Source organism: Cydia strobilella, chromosome 19, assembly GCF_947568885.1.
Source record: "Cydia strobilella chromosome 19, ilCydStro3.1, whole genome shotgun sequence".
Taxonomy (NCBI): Eukaryota; Metazoa; Arthropoda; class Insecta; order Lepidoptera; family Tortricidae; genus Cydia; species Cydia strobilella.
In genome coordinates, this window is record NC_086059.1 from 12,790,547 (window position 1) to 12,815,758 (window position 25,212).

At 34.8% G+C, this 25,212-nt stretch overlaps 1 protein-coding gene across 1 annotated transcript in view; it reads left to right on the forward strand.

The window, feature by feature from the left end:
• Positions 1-8,175, forward strand: part of LOC134749903 (cholesterol transporter ABCA5-like) — a 76,111-nt gene extending 67,936 nt beyond the window's left edge. Inside the window, exon 37 of the mRNA XM_063684907.1 lies at positions 18-8,175. Coding sequence (XP_063540977.1) covers positions 18-136 — 119 coding nt within the window. The 3' untranslated portion in view covers positions 137-8,175. The remainder of the gene's footprint in view (positions 1-17) is intronic.
• The last annotated feature ends 17,037 nt before the right edge of the window (positions 8,176-25,212 follow it).

The window sequence follows — 25,212 nt, forward strand, 5'->3', positions numbered from 1 at the left end:
CGCAATTTTATTTTTAGCGAAAGAAAAACTGAACATCATAGAGTACAGCTTCAGTCAAACGACGCTCGAGCAGGTGTTCCTCAAGTTCGCGCAGTCGGAGAGCCACGACAGAGATTCAGACCAAAAAGCGGATTAGGGCTAGTTATTCCGAAACGCAGCTGGTAACACTGAGATTCAGACCAAGAGGCGGATTAGAGCTAGTTATTCCGAAACGCAGCTGGTAACACGGAGATTCAGACCAAGAGGCGGATTAGAGCTAGTTATTCCGAAACGCAGCTGGCAACACTGACATAAATTCTCCTTAAGGTTAATTAAAAATAAAGACTTGGCTTAAAGGTCTAGTAACCAGGCCATAAAATCGAAAAAAAAAATCCTTAAGGTTAACTTATAGGTATTGCAAATTGCAACCAGGCAACATTTTTTTTATACGTAGGTATACAAATAAAAGTTTATCGGTCATTCGGCGAATGAAATAGGTACCGTTGAAATAATAAATTATGATTTTTGTATCATTTGTTGAATGACAAAGCTACGTAGTTTTATTTGCTAAGATTGTTTTAAATGACGAAAACTTTTGTTGCCTGGCAAGACCAAAGAGGGAAAGTTTTACAAGTGTATCAAATACGCACGTTTTTAACTTCAATCCGTTAATCTTGTCTGAATTTTCTTGTTTCGTCAATAGAATTAGGGCACCCGCGACGAAACACATTACATGAAAATTATATTAATTTGAAGGATTGGCCAGTCAGTTAAAAAGGTCCTGCTTATAATACAACAGGGAAAAATAAACAAAGGAGGTTAAATAATTACTATTCATAGTGGGAATCCCAGTGATCCCGTTATTTTACTTAGATCGTGTAATGAACCTTAGAACAATACGAGTTCTTATAGTCTGGCCCTTTCACTGAACAAGAGCTAAATAAAAAAAAAAAAATCTACATTCAACATGCCGCGCTTTTTTTTGCGAACGCGAGTCTGGACCGGCTGTCGCAGAGTGTGGAGCGCGCTTTAGGTTGAATACAATTTGTTTATTCTAAATTAGTGTTGCCAGTTGTTTAAGTCGGTTGGTGTTAAAATATGGATAAAATATTAGTCTAAGAGCGATGGTGAGCGATGTTAAAGCTTTATTTTATTTGTAAGCTGTTTGTGGCTGACTATCCTTAAGGAAATCGTAATATTTATGTGATATTATCCGTGAAAGTATTCATAAGGTTCGTTTAGTAGGATTTAGTTTTTTTTATAAATCTTCTAAATAGGTGACACAAATGACAATTTTGTTTACGCTTTAAAAGGTAGAAATAAGTCAAATAAGTCGAGTCCAAGTTATTGAGCTTTTGGAGCACGAGTCACTGACAGTGTCAAAACTTACATATACGCTAACGTAATTACGTAATTTACTTTCTATACATCTCGCTCGCACTAGTATACGAGTACGAGCGAGATGAATAGAAAGTAAGTAAAGTAAGTTACGTTCTCGATAGCGTTTATGTCAGTGCCAAACTGGTGGTAGCCACACTTTATGATAAAAAATGCTTCACATATTTTTTGATGTTATTATTTTTGTGTTTTTTTAGGCTTTTTGTAAGTGTTTCCATTTGATGAGAGAATATTGTATCTAGTCGTGTTAGTAATATCTAGGTCGGGGTGACGTGATTTTTTTATAATTTAATACTTTGAGTAGCCAGTTTTATACATACTAAAGTAGACTTGTTACATTATGTTTGTTTTATGTGACTTTTAGAAAAGTTATTACCAATTTAAATGTTATAGATAATCTGCTTTTTTTAATAAGGAGTAATAGGTATATAATATACCTATCGAAATTCCTTTTTTCTAAGCCTCGTAATTACAATATATAGTCTAGGTCCTACTAAGTCACATACAACAGATATAGTGTATGTAAATACGTATAAAAGTATATCACCAGTACTTACGGTCTAACAGTGCCTATGACCACTTTCGTCAGTCCCAAACATATACAGTATAACAAAAATAATGGTGATCCGTTTAAGGGCGTAATCGGTATAGTGTCCAGAATCTTGACACTGTACCTAGTCATAGTCATGTAAGTCATAAGTAATTTATTTGCGAAAGATAGGGTATAGGTACATAGGATGTTACAGTTCACAGTAAGTGAGCCAAGCTACCTTGTCACACAGTGACATGCAAATTTCAAGTTTTATGCCCAATACTAAACATGCACTTATTTAGATAATGTCTAAACTTAATTTATATTTGGACTCCAGATAGGCAAAAAAAAATTTGGGCGCGGAAAAAACTTTTTTTACCTATAGGCCGGTCGTCCAAGTCAGCTAACCCTCCATACAAAGGTAAACCGTTTTTCGCGTGATATATTTTTTCTTCTACTTTTTCCTAATCAGAACAGATTATGCCCTTAATTTGATTACCATTATTTTAGTTATAACTATAACCTGTATAAACAACTTGTTGTTTGTATATTTTAGCGCTAAATTTATATGTAGTTGAAATAAATGTTCACCAGTACATTTTAATAATTACATGTTTAATTTATGTGATGTTTGCTAGTCAGGAATTTTGTATATAGCTTATGTACATAATTCCGATGTCTCTGAGAATACATAGTTTTTACAAATTTGGGTATATCGGATATTACCTAAACAACGTTTTTATTTTTTAGACATTCTAAAAAAACCACACTCATATATTAATTTGGCATGCTGCGATATAGGTAGATTAACTTGTAACTTGTAGAAATCTATGTTTCTTTTGAGACGAAATTCTTTCTTAAATAAAATTTGTGTTAACACAGATATATCATGTATATTTCTAATGTTGAAATTGTCGTATAATCCATATGTACGTTAAACATAAATCTATTCCAAGGATTATAAAGGAATGACTGGGATGTAAATTAGGTATGGGTTATATACCTATATACAGGGTGCTTTTCAACCCTTAGACCCTTATTTTGTCCTATATATATACATTATGGAAACAACCCAAACAAAATTAACTGTTTCATAGATTTTGGCTAATCAAAATCGATGTTTTGTATGGGAGCCAAATTATTTTTCGCGATTTCGAAGTTGGTCCCATAGTAAAGTTTCTAAGTATACTCAATAGTCAGACTAAGCTAACTCTGCATGACATGTGCACAAAAAACAAGTTGTGGTAAAGTCACTATTATCTCAATGGGTAAAGTCATCGTTAATGCCAAATTACTATGTTTTTTTAAACAATTATGGCCTGGATGCGAGTCCTTTAAACCACAAATTACTATGAAATTATGACGTCTTTAATGACACTTCCTCACATTGCTCTTATTAAGTCGATGCAAAGACTGCAAAGTTAGCTTAGACGGACTACACAAAATTTGGGTTTGGGTTGAAAAAACACTCCGTAAGAATCGGACACCAAAACACCTAAAAGTGCTTTTAGCAAGGGGATCATTGCTAGCGTATTTAAAAAAATATTTTTTTTTACTTACCGGCGCTTAGTGTTGCCATAGTCGAAAATAATCCGCCTCAGATTAGGCGCCAAATATGGGAAATGTAATGTCGTGTGATTCTTTGATATTAATACACTGATGCGGATCGATTTAAGTTATTATTTGAGCGTTTGTTGTGAGAACATTCGGGCACACATTTTTTAAGAAGTGGCAGTAGATTTTGGTTTAGTTTGCTATTTACTGGCAGGAAGTACATGAGTTTTAAATGTAAACAGCCATTTCGACAAAATTGTATGCCTTTCGAATTTACTACTTACCTAAAAAAATCCGCTAATGTTTAATTAATTTAAATATTATAAGTTAACAATGTTTATCTTTGATTTAATATTAGTAGCAGCCTTAACGATAACGTTATTATCTTATCTATGTCGTACACATCCTAAATTTCGCAGAAATAATTTATGACTATTGACTAAAACATGGGAATAATATTAACAAAATATGGTGTTGCTGTCTTATTATATTTTCAATATCATTATTGCTATAGTCTGACACACTACTTTTTCAGTACAAAAAGACGCGAAATTCCAGTTTTCTGTGGGATGATCTCTTTGCGCCTACATTTTTTTTAAATTTGCCGCTCTTTTCTACTAAATACCTTGACAGACTTCACAATAAGAATAATCACGCAAATCTTAACGCAAATGGCGATGCTATCGTTTAAAAAAACATGCCATGCGTTATTCCACATCGAAAGAACCATAAACCATAGAACACAGATTTTATTGGCATTCTGACAGTTGTTGTTGCATTTTCGTCAATAGAAAATGGCGGCAAATTTGAAAAATGGAGGCGCGAAGGGTTGTCCTTGCGAAGAAAATTTGAATTTCGCGCCTTTTTCTGCTGACAAAGTGGGTCTGCCAGAGTATATAATCTCTGGGTATTTAACCTGTCACACATCGTCACAATTTCCCATATATCAGTTTCAATAACGAAACATTGGCGATAATTTCTATACTTATCGAAAAATTCGACTTCATGTATAGTAAAGACGTTAACAATAACACTTTGCGAATGTATTTTTAAAGAACAATAAGTATGAATGAATAATCAAGATCAACATTTTTTAAATAATTTAGACAAATAACTTAGCAAAATATGTCTAAAAAAATTTATGTAACTTAACTTAGTCTACTAGTACCTAAACTAAACAAAAGCATACAACTTTGGTCTCCGAGAATTAGATATTATTTAATGTAAATTCTTCAGATAAGCCATTTAAGAAGACTTTGCAAAACTGAGGAGTATCGGGTGATTCCGAGAGGTTTTGAGTTAGTTCAGAGATGGTTCAGAGTAATGTGCGTCATTCGACTCGAAAGTCGAAAGTTATAACTTTTTTCAAGTGAATCTGGCAAACTGCTTGGAAATGGCTTGCCAAGCTATAGTTCTAGCTAGAATGTTGCCATTGTATATTTTAATAGGTAACGCGTAGATTAAGATTTTTGAAACTCCACAATTGGGGTATTTGGGGTATTCAAGGATCTCAAGGGTCCGCGTCCCGAGTGGCTCCTCCGATGTTAGTTATGTCCACGATGATGGTGACCGTTTTCCAGCAGGCGGCTCGTCTGCTTGTTTGTTGACTATTTAAAAAAACTTTATTTTGACTACCTAATTCAATTACTACTATAGTTTGGCAAGTCAAATCCGTGAGTAGAGAAAGGCGGGAAATTAAAAAAATTTAGGCGCGAATGGTTGTCCTTCCATAGAGAATTTGAATTTCGTGCCCTTTTCTGCTGACAAACTGGGCTTGCCAGAGTAGATGTGTTTGTACAAAAAAAATCGAAATGCAATCTCAAAAACAAAGTATTTTATAAATCACATCGTAATTATTTGAAATGGCTTTTCTGTTGATTTACTTTCTGAAACGTGGAAAAGGAAATGTAAGATCGTTATAGTTGATAAGTATATAAAGTGCTTGACAAAAAAGTTAAGGTTTTTATGCTTGTTTCACTCTGTTGATAATTTTAAACCGACGATCTAGTTCTAAAAAACATACAGTCCGACAAGAAATTGTAGATTTAAAAAGTGGCAATACTGTAGTGTCGTCCCGTTTTCTTAGATTGATTTGAAAGGGACAACACTACAGTGTTGCCACTTTTTAATTACTACAATTTCTTGTCAGACTAAAATACTGATACCTTTTGTTAGTGAAATAACAGACATATGGGATTTAAAGAGAGATGGTAATATTTAACCATATAACTTTCTTAGTTAAACCTCCTGAGACCCAGAAGCAGTTGTTTTTGAAATTGGAACGCTTTTTTTACCCTAAAAAAGTTCAGAATAGACTGTGGAATGCGTACAAAAATTTGTACGCGGGGTCTTAGGAGGCTAAGATAGATTCTCTTGCAGAACTACAAAAAAGACCGCGAGTATGTACTAGGCAATTCGCGTCGAAATCTGATACCTACTTCAGAATTAAAATTAAAATAAAGAATGACTGCATTGCGCATTGTGACTTTTTGGTATAAAAACTAGATCGTCGAAATGAAATTAGGCTTTGCATTCGACGTGGTCGCAACGTGTACGGGAGCAATTTTTAAAGACAATTGGGGTTTTGTATACTTGGATAATTAGTAACATTTTAAATAAAAATGTAGAAGTCAGTTGACCAAACTAAGTATTCATATTATGCAACATAGTGGCACCCGATTTGACCTTCACTCCTCAATTTTAGAGATTATAAATTTTACTTTAAAATAAGTATTTTTAAAGTCAATGTTTTTTTATGTAAACCAATGCTCAGAACTATTAATGATTGGGAATGGAGGCCTATTGGGCTTCTAAAACATAATGTCGCGCTAATGACTAAAAAAAATCCTAAAAATAGTTTAACACATTTTTTACTGAATGAATTAATGAATTTATTTAATCCAGAAAATATTACCATATGAGGTTATGAGGTTAAAACATTTAAAACTAATTATATATTAAATTTGATTAAATTAAATTAAGACGAAATATGACGTACCTAAAATAAGGGGATTAACTTTTATTGTCCTATATACAAATTCCAATTGTCTTTAATATTGATTTGTTATCACTTTTTACTATTTACAGAATGTCAATGATGTGTTTAAATTTGTAGTTGGACGTAAATTTTCGCTAAATTTAAGCAAAACTATGGCGTTCCATGCCTAGGGTCTTAAGGACCCTTCACTATGGAAAGCCACAAATGTTATCTAAAATTTGTAACGGTAAAAGAATTTGAAAATCACTCGGTCCAGATATAAATTAGTTTCACATTTCTTGCTTCATAATACGATATAGGACATTGACAGCAACTTTGTGTTACTCTAAGAACAAATTAAATTATTTTCTATGAAAATATTTTAATTTGTGTTTTTTCAAGTAGACAATGTATAGGTAGATGTTAACATGTAAAGTTTTTCACAGTCAATGGCACACTATCTAAAATTAAGAAGGGCTAACGCAAATGCCTAATTTTCATTATTTTCAGTCGTATATCGTTACTCTGCATGCCATTACCATATATAGCAGTATAATTTTAATACTTATAAAATATTTTTTATATTACGGCATTAGGTGTCCTAATGCCGTGCCGAGGGATGTAATAAGCAGTTTTAAACTGGACTATATTTTCAAGAGTAATTTTTTATTTTTTTATTTATTAAAGAACATCCACATCATACTTTACTTACACTGACACCATTTTAAAAGGTAATAAATACTGATATATATGACAATTATGGAGTACATGACATTGAATAATAGCATCATCATCTTCCTCGCGTTGTCCCGGCATTTTGCCACGGCTCCATGGGAGCCTGGGGTCCGCTTGGCAACTAATCCCAAGAATTGGCGTAGGCACTAGTTTTTACGAAAGCGACTGCCATCTGACCGTCCAACCCAGGGGGGAAACTAGGCCTTGTCGGGATTAGTCCGGTTTCCTTGTGTTTTCCTTCACCGAAAAGCGACTGGTAAATATCAAATGATATTTCGTACATAAGTTCCGAAAAACTCATCGGTACGAGCCGCGGTTTGAACCCGCGACCTCCGGATTGCGAGTCGCACGCTCTTACCGCTAGGCCACCAGCGCTCTGAATAATAGCATCGCGTAGTAATTGAGATATAAATAAGTGAAAATCCGCGCGAAGGACATATCTTCCGATGTTAGTTTCGCGCGGCGCGCATCCCTTGTAAATTCCTGGCATTATGCCTCTTCTTAAGGAGGGACATAAAATAACTACTATAGTTGGTCAAACCAATTTGTCAGTCAGTAACAACCAGGAAAATTATACTCATCCCTTTCTTTTGGGCGATAGTACTAGTGTAAGACAAAGATAGTATGATTCTCTCTGTCTATGTTTGAAATGAGACAGTCCTTTGACATACTTTACGTGTTTATTTACTGTTTAGGTATTATCGTGGGAGCTTAGTTTCAGTACTATTTTTTAATTGTTATAGGTAGTTAAATTATGTCGTAATATTTTTTAAATTTATCATTATGTTATATCAGGTTAAAATATCTTATGTAAAGTATATTACTAAATTTTTTAAAATATCTTATGTAAAGTATATTCGAGAAAGATATTTAAAATGCTGTTAATGTCCCATCGTATGTATGAAAGCAAAACGCAGTTTGTACAAATGTGCGCTTGGTTAAGTTTGATTTGTGAATTTTAGTCAATTAATTTAGTACAGAATAAAACAACCGACACGTATATCTGGTTTTAATTCAACACCTAAATAATGCCTATAAATAACACAGGAAAATAAAAGTACCTAAGTACAAACAGCTGCAGATACTTTACTAATATAATACATCTTTGGCAATAATTTCATTTTTGGAACAAGCTTTTATCTCTGACTGTACTTTTCTTTCCACAGGTAACTAATAGTCGCCGAGACAATTCTAACCCCAAACAATTAGTTTGGGTTGTTTTATCACAGAGTTCCCATGGTCACCTCCTGTCTCCATCATCAGTAAAAATACGGAAAAAAAAAAACTTTTGTTTTTAAATTATTTCATAAATTAAACCCAAATAAAAATACTTGAAGGAACTTTCATAGGAACTTTAGATGTGAGAGATATAGAATCAATTTCTATTGTCGCGTCCAAAGAGTATATAACCACTACGTTTTAGCGTCTAGCAACAGTCCGCCGACTTCAGTCCGACTTCAGTCCGCCGGACGATATCGGCCTGTCAGTTAGAAGAAAAATTTGACAGTTCCAAACAACTGACAGGCCGATATATCATTTGGCGGACTGATAGTCACTGGGCCCCTTTAGTAAGATGCCTTGGTAAGCGTTGCAGTAGCGAGTGCTGAATTGTGAAGTGCTTCTGGTTTTATAGATATTTGCCATTTCCAAAAATGCACCGCATTCAAAGTTGCCCCAATACAGTCTGGCAACAATACACTCCTTTTTTTGGGCAGTCGTGTAAAAAAGAGTAGAAATTAAAAAGTGGCAACACTGTAGTGTCGTCCCGTTTTTCTTAGATTGATTTGAAAGGGACGACACTACAGTGTTGCCACTTTTTAATTTCTACTCTTTTTTGCCAGACTGTATATATACATACTTTCTTGTTATAAATACTCTTTATCTCGTTACGTTAGAGATACTTTACCACAGAAATACTTTAGGTATACATATAATATTAGGTCAACTAAGTAGATACTAATGTTTTGTAATCAATCAACCGCACGCAAGTATTATTTGGAACCGTGTGAAAAAAAAACAATTATATTGATTAGGTCATGAGAACAATACATTCATGAACATATTTATATTTCAAGCGTCGTTTGTATTGTTTACAAAATGATGATGGAAAACAATCATACAGTCCGCTTGATAGAACAGACACAAATGGGGTTGGCAACTGTCAAAGGTTTGCAGAGATGGCGCCATCATAGCTTGCCCCTTTTTCTATGAGATTTGGCTTAAAGGGCTGGCATCCAGGGCATGAAAAAAACAAAAATTTGACACAATTCTAGGGATTGACAGGGCAAGCTATGCTGGCGCCATCTGCTAATTATTTCGACCGGCCAACCCCATTGTGAACTTCTGGGTGCGTAGCCAACATGTCAATCATTGACGCTCCGTAGCGTACTAAACGCAACGGTCACTGTCGCACTAATAAGCCAGCTCCAGACTACGCGGCGCGAAGCCGCGAACGCGAGTGTGGAGTCGATTTCGCTGATTAGCGAACAAGACTCCACACTCGCGTTCGCGGCTTCGCGCCGTGATTCGCGCATGAGTGTGGAAGGCCATAGGGCCTTCATAGGTATGGAAGAGTGATAGAGAGACACAAAGCGTTTCGTTGTGGTAGCGCAAGCGATTGTAACCTTGGCTAGGCACCCTGATCATTTATACCCTGATCTATTTTTATTTGGCTTCGCCAGCATATTGCGAATTTTCAGCGACGTTGAAAGTTATCAAATGTTACCGATGTAAACAAGAAGAAAAGATTTCGCAATTATAAACGATTTTACCACAAAAACGCATTTCTTTTTGTCAAAGATGCAAGAAAAACTATTTTGAATGTACAATAAGACATTTACATATTAATTAAAGGACGAAGGCTTGCCTAACATTCCCCTAAATTCACAAAACCTTAACATACTATACACCTCCCTCAAGAATCACACTATTGATAGGTGAAAACCGCATTAAAATCCGTTCAGTAGTTTTTGAGTTTATTGCTAACATACATACATACAAACAAACAGACAGACGCGGCGGGGAACTTTGTTTTATAAAGTGTAGTTAGGATTTAAATAATGTTGTAAGAAATCGCACATTCTTGTAATGCAAAGATTATACAAACAAATGACTAACTAAATATTTTCATAGACAATATAGTTATGATATGAATTCCTTCGCAAACGTGCTCAAGTAATGTTACTTTTTTAACAGATTGAAAATTTTCAATATTTCCATACAGGAGACATTGAACTATTATTACTAACGTATATAGTTGGTCAAACCAATTTGTCAGTCAGTAACAACCAGGAAAATTATACTCATCCCTTTCTTTTGGGTGCTAGTACTGTTGTAAGACAAAGATAGTATGATTCTCTCTGTCTATGTTTGAAATGAGACAGTCCTTTGACAAACTATAGAACCGGCACACAGAACCAGTATTTTGCACCATGAGTTAATGTTGTTTTGACAACAAACCATAGAAGCGGAGCGTGAATCTCACGACTAAACGCGTAAGCGCCATGAAGATAATGCGCGATAAAAGGAAGAAGACTAGAGTTAGACCAAGATAACTGCAACGATTTTGACAGCACATACTGTGCTCTGTTATTTACACGTCATAATTTCATAGAAGTTTGACGTTCTAGATAGCACTTTTACAGTCTGGGCTATCATAATCATAATCATAATCATAATATAATCATAATATATTTATTGTGACTATAGGTAAAAAAAAAGGTGTTACATTTTATGGGTACTAAAACCATAGCCTACCATCTTAATGGCGTACAATATTTCTTACTTAAAGCTAACAATAATATTTAATGTCAAAAGATAACATAATTAGTACCTATATTAACATAATTATATTTGGCTAAGCATAATAAATTATTACTAAGACTAATTGACAATCAGTTTAAAGTAGACATTTTTTATATAATAGTATTTAATTATAAGCACCCTTTATTATTTAAAAAGTCATTAACCGTGTAAAACATTCTATGCAGTAACCATTCATTTATTTTCCTTTTAAATTTGTTATCATCAAAGGATTTAAATTCGTCTGGAATACAATTAAATATTTTAATTGCCATGAAATAAATACTGTTCTTATAGAAGACAGTGCGTGGGCAATGAATACTAGCCAATTTATGATTGTTTCGAAAATTTCTGTTATACCTGGCTACTTTTTCAAACAGTTGTAGGTGTTTTTTAACAAACATCGCCACCTCTTTAATATAAAGACATGGTAGCGGTAATATCTTATATCTTATCTTATCAAAATCGCTTCAGACAAATCTTGGTCTAACTCAAGACCGATTTGAATTATCATTTGACAGAGTATATTTCACATCATCATCATCATAACTCTTAAGAGCCTGGCTCTTGTCGGTGGAGTAACCGCCACTCCGTTCTTCCTTCTGCCGCTGTTTTGAGCTCCTGATACGTCACTACGTTGATTTTCTCTTTGGCTTGGTCCAAAAACGCACGTCTCGGTCTTCCTCTGCCTCTGCTTTTTTCTATTCTTCCTTCTATTATAGACTTTATGTAAGTATCGTGACGTATCAGGTGCCCCAACATGTTTCCCCTTCTGTTTTCAATCATTCTCAGCAGAGATCGCTTCTCACCTACCAAGTCCAACACTTCTGCATTCGTTTTCCTCTCCTTCCAGCTTATACCTTCCATTCTTCTCCATGTCCACATTTCAAAAGCGCTTAGTCTGTCTCTATCACGCTGGGTTAATGTCCACGTCTCGCTACCATATAACGCTATACTCCAGACGTAGGTCTTGATAAATCGCTTTCTAATGTTTCGAGATATCTTTGCTTTAAATAGGTGTTTTTTGGTGTTGAAAGCTTTCTTAGGCATGGCTATGCGTGTGACGATATCCGAAGTGCATCTGGAGTTGCATGTTATAATGCTTCCTAAGTATTTAAAACTTTTTACTTGCTCAATGACTGTATTTCTGATTTTTATAGGATCTATTTTGTTATTGTGCTTGGATGTTATTAATGTTTTTGTTTTATTGATGTTGATTTTAAGTCCAAATTCTGTAAATATGTGGTCCATTTCCGTTACAAGCTGTTCAAGTTCTATAGAATTTTCTGCTATGGCTGCTATGTCATCTGCAAACCTAACGAAATAAAACCTTTCTCCGTTAAGTTTTACACCCCCCTTTTCTAGTTCAACAATTTTTCTGATGGCGGTTTCAATGAATATATTAAAAATTAGTGGCGAGAGTGGACAACCCTGACGCACTCCCTGTCTTACTTTCGCCTTTCCTTTTTCCTGTCCTATTTCTACTATAGTTTCCTGTTCCTTATATAATGCATGTATAATTCGTCTGTCTCTATAATCTATGCCTATTGTTTTCATAATGTTCATCATCTTTATCCAGTCTATCTTGTCAAATGCTTTCTCTAAATCTATAAATGCGATGTGGGTATTAAGCCCTACATCCAATCTTCTATCAATAATTAACCTAAGAGCGAGAATGGCTTCCCTAGTTCCTTTATGTTGTCTGAAACCGTATTGGTCGGGTCCTAAATAGCTTTTATCTATCGGTCTTATTCTGCTTTGTATTATTTTCAGAAGTATTTTAGAGGCCTGTGATATAAGACTTAATGTTCTATGCTCTTCGCATTTAAGTGTGTTTAATTTCTTAGGTAATGCTATAGTTTTACTAATTTTGAAATCACTTGGAACTTCGCCTGTATTGTATATATCCTTAACTATTGTAAATATTTCATTTTTCATGAATTCACACTCTAACTTGTTTATATATTCAATGTAAATTTGATCGTCTCCTGCAGCTTTACCGTTCTGAATACTATTTATCGCTCTATCAAATTCTTCTCTCATAATTTCTGGGCCTAATCTATCATCATCTACTTCCATTACGGTTTCTAAATCATTGTCTGTTAAACCATTGCCTTCATATAATCTTTCAATGTATCTTATCCATCTTTGCAAAATATCTTCATTGTTTATTAAAATTTTACCGTTTTCATCTTTTATTGTAGCACTTTTTGTCCTGTGGCGTTTTCCTATGTCTCTAACCACCTTATAGGCTATGTCTATTTTTCCTCTTTTCATACAACCTTCTATATTATCGCACGCTTTTTCAATATCTGCTGCCTTTGCTTCTCTGCACTTCAAGGTTATTCTATTTGTAAGTTGTTTATATTGTCTTATGCTTTCTTCATCTGTTCTATTCCTTACTTTCCGTCTTTTAATCATCAGATCCATAATTTCTGTAGTCAACCAATTCTTTTTAGGTGTAATTTTTTCCTTTCCCAGTGCTTCTTCCGCACTGGTCTTAATAATATCTCTTATATTATTCCATCTATTTTCTATACTTATGCTATCTAAGTTATCTATTGCATCATTCTTATACTGTTCTAATTTTAATCCTACCTTATTACTATATTGCACTCTGTGATTGCTATCGGTTTCCTTAAGCTTACTGAGATCGATTTTCTTTGGCCTGTTCTTCCTTTTTGGTCTATTGCTCGTGAAGTTAAATGTGCTAACTAGTAGATTATGATCCGAGTTTACGTCTGCCCCGGGCAATGTTTTACATGAACTGACTTGTTGATAATGTTTCTGTTTAGTAATAATAAAATCCAATTGATATCTACCTATGTCGCCAGGCATTTTCCAAGTATATAGCCGCCGTTTGGGTTGTTCAAAGATTGTGTTTGCTATGAATAAGTTATTTTCTTTACAAAACTGTACTAGTCTATTTCCTCTATTGTTCCTCCTTCCAAGTCCAAATTTCCCTACTATATTACCACGAATTAATAAACTAGTGGATGTGAAATGACTCCTATTTAGTATGAAAACCAGTGTCGCTAAACTCACACATTCATAGCCACGTTAAAATACGTCACACACTTACAAAATTGCTCTGATTCGTAGCAACTTTCCATACCAAAAAGTTATTACCGGTGGACATTTCTCGAACGAATATCAACTGTAGGCTACATGAGTGACGGTTTAAATTATAATGTCAAAGCTATATGACATACGACTCTTTCATTATCTCATTCATTTCACAAAAGCTCGCTCAACGTTCACCTAATACAACTACTCAACACCAGATGGCGTTATTTTATATAATTTTAAAATCACTTACTTATTACAGGCGAGAAAAGGGCTAAAAAACCAGTATAAGTAAGGTCTAATTACGCATGGTTTGTTACGGATCTCACGGTCACGTTACACTGGTGTTTTCGAGACCTCTACACGCCTGCGAGTAGCTAACCGTTGGAACTTCTTTCCATTCGACGATATAGGGAGGGGACAGTGTAATCGGAGTGTTTTATCGATATTTGTGTGTTCAGTTAGGTATTGATATTTCATTACCGTATGTTTTAACACATTTAGATGATACTTTACTTATGATTATAATATAGGTAGTGATAATCGTGATTGTATGAAAAATAATATGTAGTACAGTACAACAAATATCTAACTAGTTTCTTATTAATTGACCAACTAGGTTGTTAATGTGAACATTAAATATAGGTATATCTTAAAGTCAAACAGATAAAATCATAGTTCTTTAAAGGTCTATTAACTCGGTATTGCTGTTATTTTGTGATCACAAATCTGCAATTACTTACATAGGTAAGTATTCGTCTTTAACAATATATTTACTTGTAGCAGCATTTAAGGCCAATCTAGACGGGACAACCTGATTAAATTGTCAAATTAATTGTATGGTGTGAAAGCATACATGAAACTGGCTCATCGATCCCACTTGATTTGATTGTAAGATTGTGACCTATCAAATCAGGAAGGGGGGCGGCAAAATTCCAATATTTCACGCTAGTTTGCGTGGTACGGAACACTTTTTATTAATTAAGTGAGCCCGAATGTCACTAATAATTACTAAATTAGTAACTAAGTTTTAGGCGTGTGGACGCTAGATGAGATGTATGGCAATTTTATCCCCAGAAATCTTTCTCTAAGAAATGCTCCTAGCAAATGGTGCTATATTTTTGCGGAAACTAATTTTCTTGCCCAGTAGCATTGACCCATTTATTTTTAATATCGGCATCTTGTGGTAACCTACAATAATTAATAATAAAGAAATAGAAAATATAAAACGTTTATTCATGGCACATTGCATGCATTGTACGCATAAGTGCATTAAGTACCTAGTCTAATTATATTAACGATGAAAATATGATGGGTGTAAAAAACAAAAACGTATGTAAAGGAATACGAAGGTTTGAAAGGTTGCCATGAAATGACCCCGACTTAACTTAGTGCTTGATGACCAGAGCTGCCATATTTACTAAGACATTGATTATCCCAAATAATAATTAGAAACGTGTCTAAAATAATAATTTATTACCGAACTACCAAACATCAAACTTGAAATATCGTAACTTTAACTTTATCGATATAAATATCGACATTGCGCAGCATCTGAGTAGCGAAGTTATTTGACATTTAGGATAGCGAATATTCCAGATAAACGTAAAGAATAGTGACAAAGGATTGTGAACTCTTAAGTTCTAACTGATAAAATATAGATTTACTTAACGAACATTCGTAAATAATGCAATAGAAACAGATTTTTCGTATTTATCGGATTATATTTAAATAAATAACCACCGGTGATAAGAAATACCTCCACGTGAAAGATTTTTTAAACCGCTGTGATTTCTGCAGCTTAATACTGCACAATACGGCATTTTAAATTTAATTATCAATTTTTGTTAGACGAGCCTACGTACGACGTGAATGTCATTCGAGCATGAAGTTTACACAACAACTGAGCATAGTCTGTGCATAAAGTGAGTCGGTCGCTACTAACTGTCGGATAGACGGGAACGCCCAATTGCCATCTCCATCCTACTCCGTGTATATTACCTTCTGACCCTTCTCCCACGACTGAATTAAAATCCCCCATTACTATTAACATATCTTTTTCCTTAACAGAATCCAGTATTGTGTCGATATGGTTATACATCTCTTCGATATCATCGTCAGAATATCTGCTAGTTGGCATATATACTTGGACTATAATTATATTATCCGGACTATTTGTTAATTTTATCGCTGTTATTCTATCACTGTAATGTATTGTGTTTTCTATATTTGTACCCCATTTTTTGTTCAAAACTATAGCTGTACCGTTAGCTCCTTGTTCATCTCCAGTGTAAATTATCCTAAAATCATCGCTCCAATAGTCACCACTTCCTTCCCATCTTACTTCACTAAGTCCTAGTATATCTATATTTAGTCTGCTCATCTCTGCTTTTAATTCTTCCAATTTTCCTGGTGTGAGCATAGTTCTCACATTCCACGTTCCGATTTTGCAAGGGTTTCGCATGATGACGACCGAGTCAGCCTTACTCCTGACCCTGCCGGACTCAGACCGCCACGGAATGTTACGTCGTGGAAGCCCGTTGTCAAGAACGTTATTTCTTATTTGTGACATTTTCATTACTCCGTATCGGGAACTTGTTATGTGGTGGTTTCCCCACTTGCCTTCCACATCGCAGTGTAATGGCCGGTTTGGATCGCCCATTACTTTATGGTCAAAAGCCCTACCGGAACCCGCTTCCTCGGCCTCTTGCCACTACTGATATAGCTGCTGCTCTACATCAGGGGAATGCTTATTTGATGGCGGCATTTACTCGCCATGTCACAAGGTCTTCATAGGGCTCATGTAGCTTTTAATGGGAAGTCCGTCCCACCGTCCTACCCACTACGCCCGATGACCTCGCCGCTTCTTGATCGGGGACTGCTTATTCATCATATTCACAGCTAACCACCATATCTGATGGCCGTTCACTATCCGTCACCTGTGACCCCGTTGGTAGCCTGTAGCTCAGCCCCAACTTCACAGCCACAACTTCACTATTTCACAGTTGGTCTCATTTTCACTGGTCATTTCACAGATGTCATTTTATTTTAACTTTTACTATTTTAAACCGATTTAAATCACAGCCACAACTTCACTATTTCACAGTTGGTCTCATTTTCACTGGTCATTTCACAGATGTCATTTTATTTTAACTTTTACTATTTTAAACCGATTTAAATTAAATTTCATCCGTTCTGATTTTTGCTTAAAAACTACGTCCGCGAAAACATACACCTGCGAAATCTGCCCCACCGCACCTAGAAACTGTCTACGTGACTAATCTGCCATTATGGACTGCCTGCTGCTGCTGCTGGTGAAACCTGCTTAATACGATAACAATTAAATACGCTTAACGTTAATTACCCCTTTATACTGGTCCCTGAAACTTTTTTTCATCTATTTTTCACAATTAATACGCTATCCCGATTAAGGCACATTCTTCAGCGGGTTATACAGTATAAAGCTTTAAGGCCCGTCCAGACGCGAAAATCAAATTGTTAATTAGATCAGAAATTAAATTGACAGTTTGATTGTCAATCTAGCGGCAACACGTACACAATTTCATAGTGGGAATGTCGAGCCAAAATATCCTTGAATTTCATTTTTGCGTCGACACCACACAATTAAGTTTTCATCTGATTGAGCGGAAAATTGTCCCGTCTGGACATCCACTAATAACGGCCAACGGCTTATCGCAATTTTGACGAAAGTTGCAAAACATAAAGATATAAAAAGCAATTAAGGTAAGAAGGGGTAAAAATAACATAGTTTATTTTGCTCGGGGCAAGACTAAACAGTAGCGTAAAACCACCGTATACCGTACCGTACTATAGTCCAAAAGCTCCCAACTATGGTCCAAATTTAACTCTAATATCTTCGTTCAGGTGTGACTTTTATATGATTTTATAATAGGTCTCTATTGTTTCCCATAAAGTTTAAAGTCATAATTATGTCAAATAAAGGTATCCGTTTTTTAAGTTGTAAGACAAAATAGTATTACAATGATAATTCCATACAAGTGATAGTCTTAGGTACCCCACCTTACCTTACCTACTTAAAGTTAATTATTTTTACATGCACTGCTGGGCCCAAGACAGAGCGGCCTGGAGAGCACTGGTGAAGAGTGTCCACACTCGTCACGTCCCTCAGCCATGAGGTTACGACAAAGAAGAAGATATTTTACTACTTAATTACGCGTACTTACTAATTACATAATGGGAGTTGTCGGAAAATATACGTAATATTTTTACAACAGTTTACAGTTACTTAATTGCTTGATAATTTTATAAGATAGTGTTAACTACTTACGAGCTATCATTATCACGGACGTCATAAAACTCATAAATAATGTTGCATTTCAGTATGACGTTAGGAAACAAGGTTTTCACACTTGTATTCTTTAGCACTTCCTTCAATTTAAGATCAAATGTATGACGACGAAATTTTAAAAATACCTACTTAGGCCCACTTGCACCATTTCACTAACCCGGGGTTAGAAGCTTGCAATGCTATTACAAGACGACAAGTGAAACACGAAACCATACTAATACTGTCAGACAGTAAATCGGTACTACAAGCGCTATGCAGCGACAAACTTACCTCAGAGCTTATACTTGAATGCCATCGGAGCCTCACTGAAGTGAGCAAAGAAGGCAACAAAGTAAGAGTACAATGGATAAAGGGGCATAGTGGATCAAGAGGAAACGATGCAGCGGATGAACTGGCCAGAAAAGGTTCAGAAACACCGGCATATGGACCCGAGCCAATTATGCCTCTACCAATATCCTACATACACAACCAGCTAGAACAACATCACAGACAACTGCACAACAAGTACTGGAATGAAATGAAGACATGCAGGCAAACCAAAGAAATTCTACCGGAACTGAACCACAAACTTACCAAAATATTACTGAAAACACCAAGAAGCCAACTACGTAAAATAGTAGGATTAATAACAGGACATAACACACTAAACAAACACCTACATATCATGGGTAAAACGGACAGCCCCATGTGCAGAGCGTGCATGGCAGAAGAAGAAACAACAAAACATATTCTCCTAGACTGTAAACAGGTAGAAGTATATAGGAGCAAATACCTAGGAAATCCATGCACACTAAAGGAAGCAACTAGCAACCTGAAGACCTTGCTAGGCTTCGTGGAGGAGCTGGGGTGGTTAGAGTAGCGCTACCTCGTTTCACGCAAAATAGGCACATTGGATGTCGAGTTGCGGAAAATGCCCAGCAAAACTAACTAACTAACTAACCCGGGGTTAACCGGTTAAACCGACTTACCATGGTAACCAGTACAATTTGACACTTGGTTAACGGTTTAACCGCTTAACCTCGGGTTAGTGGGATGGTGGAAGTGGACCTTCAGATGGTAACTACAGCTGCATTACTGTAGCGGCGCGGCGTTACCGCTGCGTCCTACGCGGGCACTGTCACTGTTAGCGCCACTTGCACCATCCCACTAAGAGCGTTTTCACATTGTCCGATCATATATCGGATGTAGGATCCTACATCCGCGTAGCCAGGCCCCGGGGGCGCGCCCGGGCTCATGGTAGTGCACTGGCGTTCCCATGGCCTCGCCTTACAGCACCGAGGCGACAGACAGGTGGTTTTAGTGGGTATACCGGACTTACGTGGTGTCCCATATAACCATCCCGGGTACATCCCCGCGCCCGGGTGGTATGCGTAACGCATTTCCCCTGTATAAAAAAGGGGGCCCGGGCGCCGTCTCTATACCGGTCACGAACACTACAACAGTTTGGCCGGTTACTGCATTCCCTAATGGTGCTGCAGTAGCAAAAAATACATGTCACAGAAACAAATAATATACTAATTTTTTTTTTTCAGAACGCAACACCAACACAATAAATGTTTACTAAACATTGTAGTTAACGGTACAATTGTATATTGACTAACACGATTTTCACTCATAATAATAAATAAACCCACCGCCTTTAAAAAATAACCTTAAAAAACTGCTAATTGAAAAATGCTATTATACTGTTAACGAATTCCTAAACGACGCCAATGTATGACTTATTTAAAGTAATTTGATTGCCTAACTTTGACTCAAATATTGACGAATCAGAATTTATTTATTTAGCAAAATTATTGAGATTAAATCATTAGAATAAATTTACGGTTAAACATGTATGTACTCGTAAGTAAATTATGTGACGTATTATGAAGATTTGATTATTCTTACTGTAAATTATGTGTTAGATATAATTAGTAAATTGCTTCACCCTATCCGGGTTCATGTACCATAGTAATAAGTCCTAGACATAATTCATTGTACATGACTGCAATAAACGAATACGAATACGAATAAACGTAAGTTTTTACGCGATAAGAGGTTAAGCAACTTTGATTTACTTAAAAGCTGTTGAATGAAGTAAGTATCATATTAATTTTCGTCGTAGTACTTCTAAAATAAGGGAAAATAGTAAATTTTAAGCATATTTTCCAAAGAAAATTATATCGAGGAAATAATGAGCCATCGTGTTTCTGACAAGCAGATAACGAATTCAAGGACTGAAGTTATAGACCTGTACCGCTGGCTATATTTTGACCCCTAGGTTATAAAAATATTAAAGTCAATTCTGTTTTCGCTTATGAATACTTTGTTAAGATGTAAATCTTACATTTTGTTTTGTGTCATATATATAATTTGCTTTTCTAGTAATTTGTTATTTTGTGGTAATTATTTTTTATTTTGAATTATCTTGGAGAAAAAAATATTCGAGAGAAAACATGTAACTGTGTTGCATTTAGGATAGTGTTTTTAGTGTGAAAACATAGTTTGTGTCAATTACGTCCACTGCAATCTGATACTATGTCATAATATTCTAAATGACACAAAAAAAAATTAGAGTTAAAAAAAATTACTTAGGTCGAATTTAATCGTTTAAATAGGTCCATTAAATGATTTTGTGTCTTATTAAGGCTTAGCTTCATAAGATATTTGATAATTTTGTTGTAACAGGCTGTCACCGTTACAAAAGAATATTAAAGATATTAGAGTTTACATCTTATTAATTTGAAATGCGGGATAAATAAGATGTATGAATTTGTGTCACTTGCATCCACTGCATAAACAAATATTACAAAAATATTATTTGCGTTCAAACGAAGCTAGCGGGCGGTCTGAATGGGCAACGGAGGCCGTGCAGGGTGGGGCCGCGGCGTGACCTTGCCGTACGCAACGTATGTTTACTTCGCCTGTGCGCCAAATTAACGCAACTTATTCAAGGAAGTTACGCAAACAACACAACAACAAGCAACAAGCAAGCAAAGAATGCGTCGAATTATCTTTTACCTATTTAAAACTCATAGATATTGTACAATGTCACCATTATGCAAAAAAACTGTAAGTACATGTTTGATTTGCGAGCGAGCTGGCAATATTGCGCAGGGAAATCTTAAAAATATCGCGTTTACGTGAACGCCACATACATTTGTGACAGTGATAGGGAAAAGGTACCACTAAAGTAAAATTTGGTTATTAATACCGTGACTTTCTTTCATTCTTTGATAAAAAAAATGCTATTTATGCAACAAGTGCGGAAATCATCTTTACGCACGTGTATCATACAATGTTTTACTATGCATTGTGCGAGTAAATAAAAAAAACATGTCATGGCAAATAAGTTTAATTATTAAAAGGAGTGTTTTAAATCGACACGAGTTGCGAATTACCTATTCGCACGTGTATCGTACGTTTTACAGTACATATGGCCCTTTAAACTTTCGACATATGCACGGTAAGTGCTCTTTTCCGCACTAGTGCAAGAAAGTAGCACCATATGTACTGTAAAAAAAAATTGAAAACAAAAAGCACTAGTGCGGAAAAGCAATACTTTCCGCACGATATGGCTCCGTAGGAAACGCACTTTTCGAGCACATGCAGTGTAAAAAAATATATAGGACTGTATCTCCTAAACCATGCGTCGTAGCGCAAAAATAATACAATTTTCGTTCCCCTTTATCTAACCCAAAAGTAATACATGAGAAATACAATGAAAAAAAAAGAAACAAAATCTTTATAGGGCTGTATTAGCTGTATCTATCTCCTATATCGTGCAACGTAGCGCAAAAATAATCAAATTTTCGCTCCCCTTTAAGAAGCCCCTAATTAAGATTTAAAAACGCAAAAAAGAAAAAAAAGAGGAAAAAATCTTTATAGGGCTGCATCTCCTAAACCGTGCATCGTAGGCTACGATGCACGGTTTAGGAGATACAGCCCTATAAAGTTCTTTTTGTTATTTTTTTTCACTGTGTTTTTTATATATTACTTTGGGGCTTCATAAAGGGGAACGAAACTTTTATTATTTTTGCGCTACGATGCACGGTGTAGGAGATACAGCCCTATAAAGTTCTTTTTGTTTTTTTTTTCATTGTGTTTTTTTATATAAATATTACTTTGGGGCTTCATAAAGGGGAACGAAACTTTTATTATTTTTGCGCTACGACGCATGGTTTAGGAGATACAGCCCTATAAAGTTTTTTTTTGTTTTTATTTTTCATTGTGTTTTTTGTATATTACTTTGGGGTTCCATGAAGGGGAACGAAAATTTCGTTCCCCTTAAGAAACCCTTAATTAAAACTTTAAAAAAAAACAGGAAAAAAACTTTATAGAGCTATTATAGCTTTATATATAGATATAATATCTCCTAAACCGTGCGTGGTGGCGCAAAAATAATAAAAATTTCGTTCCCCTTTATGAAGCCCCTAAGTAAAAACACAATGAAAAAAAAGAAAAAAAATAACAAAAAAACTTTATAGGGCTGTATCTCCTACACCGTGCATCGTAGCGCAAAAATAATTAAAAAAATCCCTTTAAGAAACCCCTAATTAAGATTGAAAAACGCAAAAAAGAAAAAGAGGAAAAAAAATCATTTTAGGGCTGTATCTCCTAAACCGTGCGTGGTACCGCAAAAACAATAAAATTTTCGTTCCCCTGTATGCAACCCATAATTTATATTAAAAAAAAACGCAAAATTTAAAAAAAAAAATCTTTATAGGGCTGTATCTCCTAAACCATGCGTCGTAGCGCAAAAATAATAAAATTTTCGTTTCCCTTTATGCAACCCATAATTTATATTTAAAAAAAAACGCAAAATTAAAAAAAAAAAAACATTATAGGGCTGTATCTCTTAAACCATGCGTCGTAGCGCAAAAATAATTTAAAAAACCCCTTTAAGAAACCCGTAATTAATACTTAAAAAAAAAAAACAAAAAAACCAGGAAAAAAAACTTTATAGAGCTGTATCTCCTAAACCGTGCGTGGTACCGCAAAAACAATAAAATTTTCGTTCCCCTTTATGCAACCCATAATTTATATTTAAAAAAACGCAAAATTTAAAAAAAAAACTTTATAGGGCTGTATCTCCTAAACCGTCGTAGCGCAAAAATAATCAAATTTTCGTTCCCCTTTGTGGAACCCCAAACTAATATACAAAAATCACAATGAAAAAAAAAACAAAAAAAAAATCTTTATAGGGCTGCATCTCCTAAATCGTGCATCGTAGCGCAAAAATAATCAATTTTTCGTTCCCCTTTAAGGATCCCTTAATTAATACTTAAAAAAAAACAAAAAAAACAGGAAAAAATCTTTATAGAGCTATATCTCCTAAACCATGCGTGGTAGCGCAAAAAGAACAAAATTTTCGTTCCCCTTTACGGAACCCCAAAATAATATACAAAAAACACAATGAAAAAAAAAAACAACAAAAAAAATCTTTATAGGGCTGCATCTCCTAAACCGTGCATCGTAGCACAAAAATAATCAAATTTTCGTTCCCCTTTAAGAAACCCTTAATTAAAACTTAAAAAAAAAACCAGGAAAAAAAACTTTATAGAGCTATTATAGCTATATTATGTATATATATATATATATAGATATAATATCTCCTAAACCGTGCGTGGTGGCGCAAAAATAATAAAATTTTCGTTCCCCTTTATGCAACCCATAATTTATATTTAAAAAAAAAACGCAAAATTTTAAAAAAAATCATTATAGGGCTGTATCTCCTAAACCATGCGTCGTAGCGCAAAAATAATTTAAAAAAAACCCCTTTAAGAAACCCGTAATTAATACTTAAAAAAAAAACAAAAAAACCAGGAAAAAAAACTTTATAGAGCTGTATCTCCTAAACCGTGCGTGGTACCGCAAAAACAATAAAATTTTCGTTCCCCTGTATGCAACCCATAATTTATATTAAAAAAAAACGCAAAATTTAAAAAAAAAAAATCTTTATAGGGCTGTATCTCCTAAACCATGCGTCGTAGCGCAAAAATAATAAAATTTTCGTTCCCCTTTATGCAACCCATAATTTATATTTAAAAAAAAACGCAAAATTAAAAAAAAAAAAACATTATAGGGCTGTATCTCTTAAACCATGCGTCGTAGCGCAAAAATAATTTAAAAAACCCCTTTAAGAAACCCGTAATTAATACTTAAAAAAAAAAAACAAAAAAACCAGGAAAAAAAACTTTATAGAGCTGTATCTCCTAAACCGTGCGTGGTACCGCAAAAACAATAAAATTTTCGTTCCCCTTTATGCAACCCATAATTTATATTTAAAAAAACGCAAAATTTAAAAAAAAAACTTTATAGGGCTGTATCTCCTAAACCGTCGTAGCGCAAAAATAATCAAATTTTCGTTCCCCTTTGTGGAACCCCAAACTAATATACAAAAATCACAATGAAAAAAAAAACAAAAAAAAAATCTTTATAGGGCTGCATCTCCTAAATCGTGCATCGTAGCGCAAAAATAATCAATTTTTCGTTCCCCTTTAAGGATCCCTTAATTAATACTTAAAAAAAAAACAAAAAAAACAGGAAAAAATCTTTATAGAGCTATATTTCCTAAACCATGCGTGGTAGCGCAAAAAGAACAAAATTTTCGTTCCCCTTTACGGAACCCCAAAATAATATACAAAAAACACAATGAAAAAAAAAAACAACAAAAAAAATCTTTATAGGGCTGCATCTCCTAAACCGTGCATCGTAGCACAAAAATAATCAAATTTTCGTTCCCCTTTAAGAAACCCTTAATTAAAACTTAAAAAAAAAACCAGGAAAAAAAACTTTATAGAGCTATTATAGCTATATTATGTATATATATATATATATATAGATATAATATCTCCT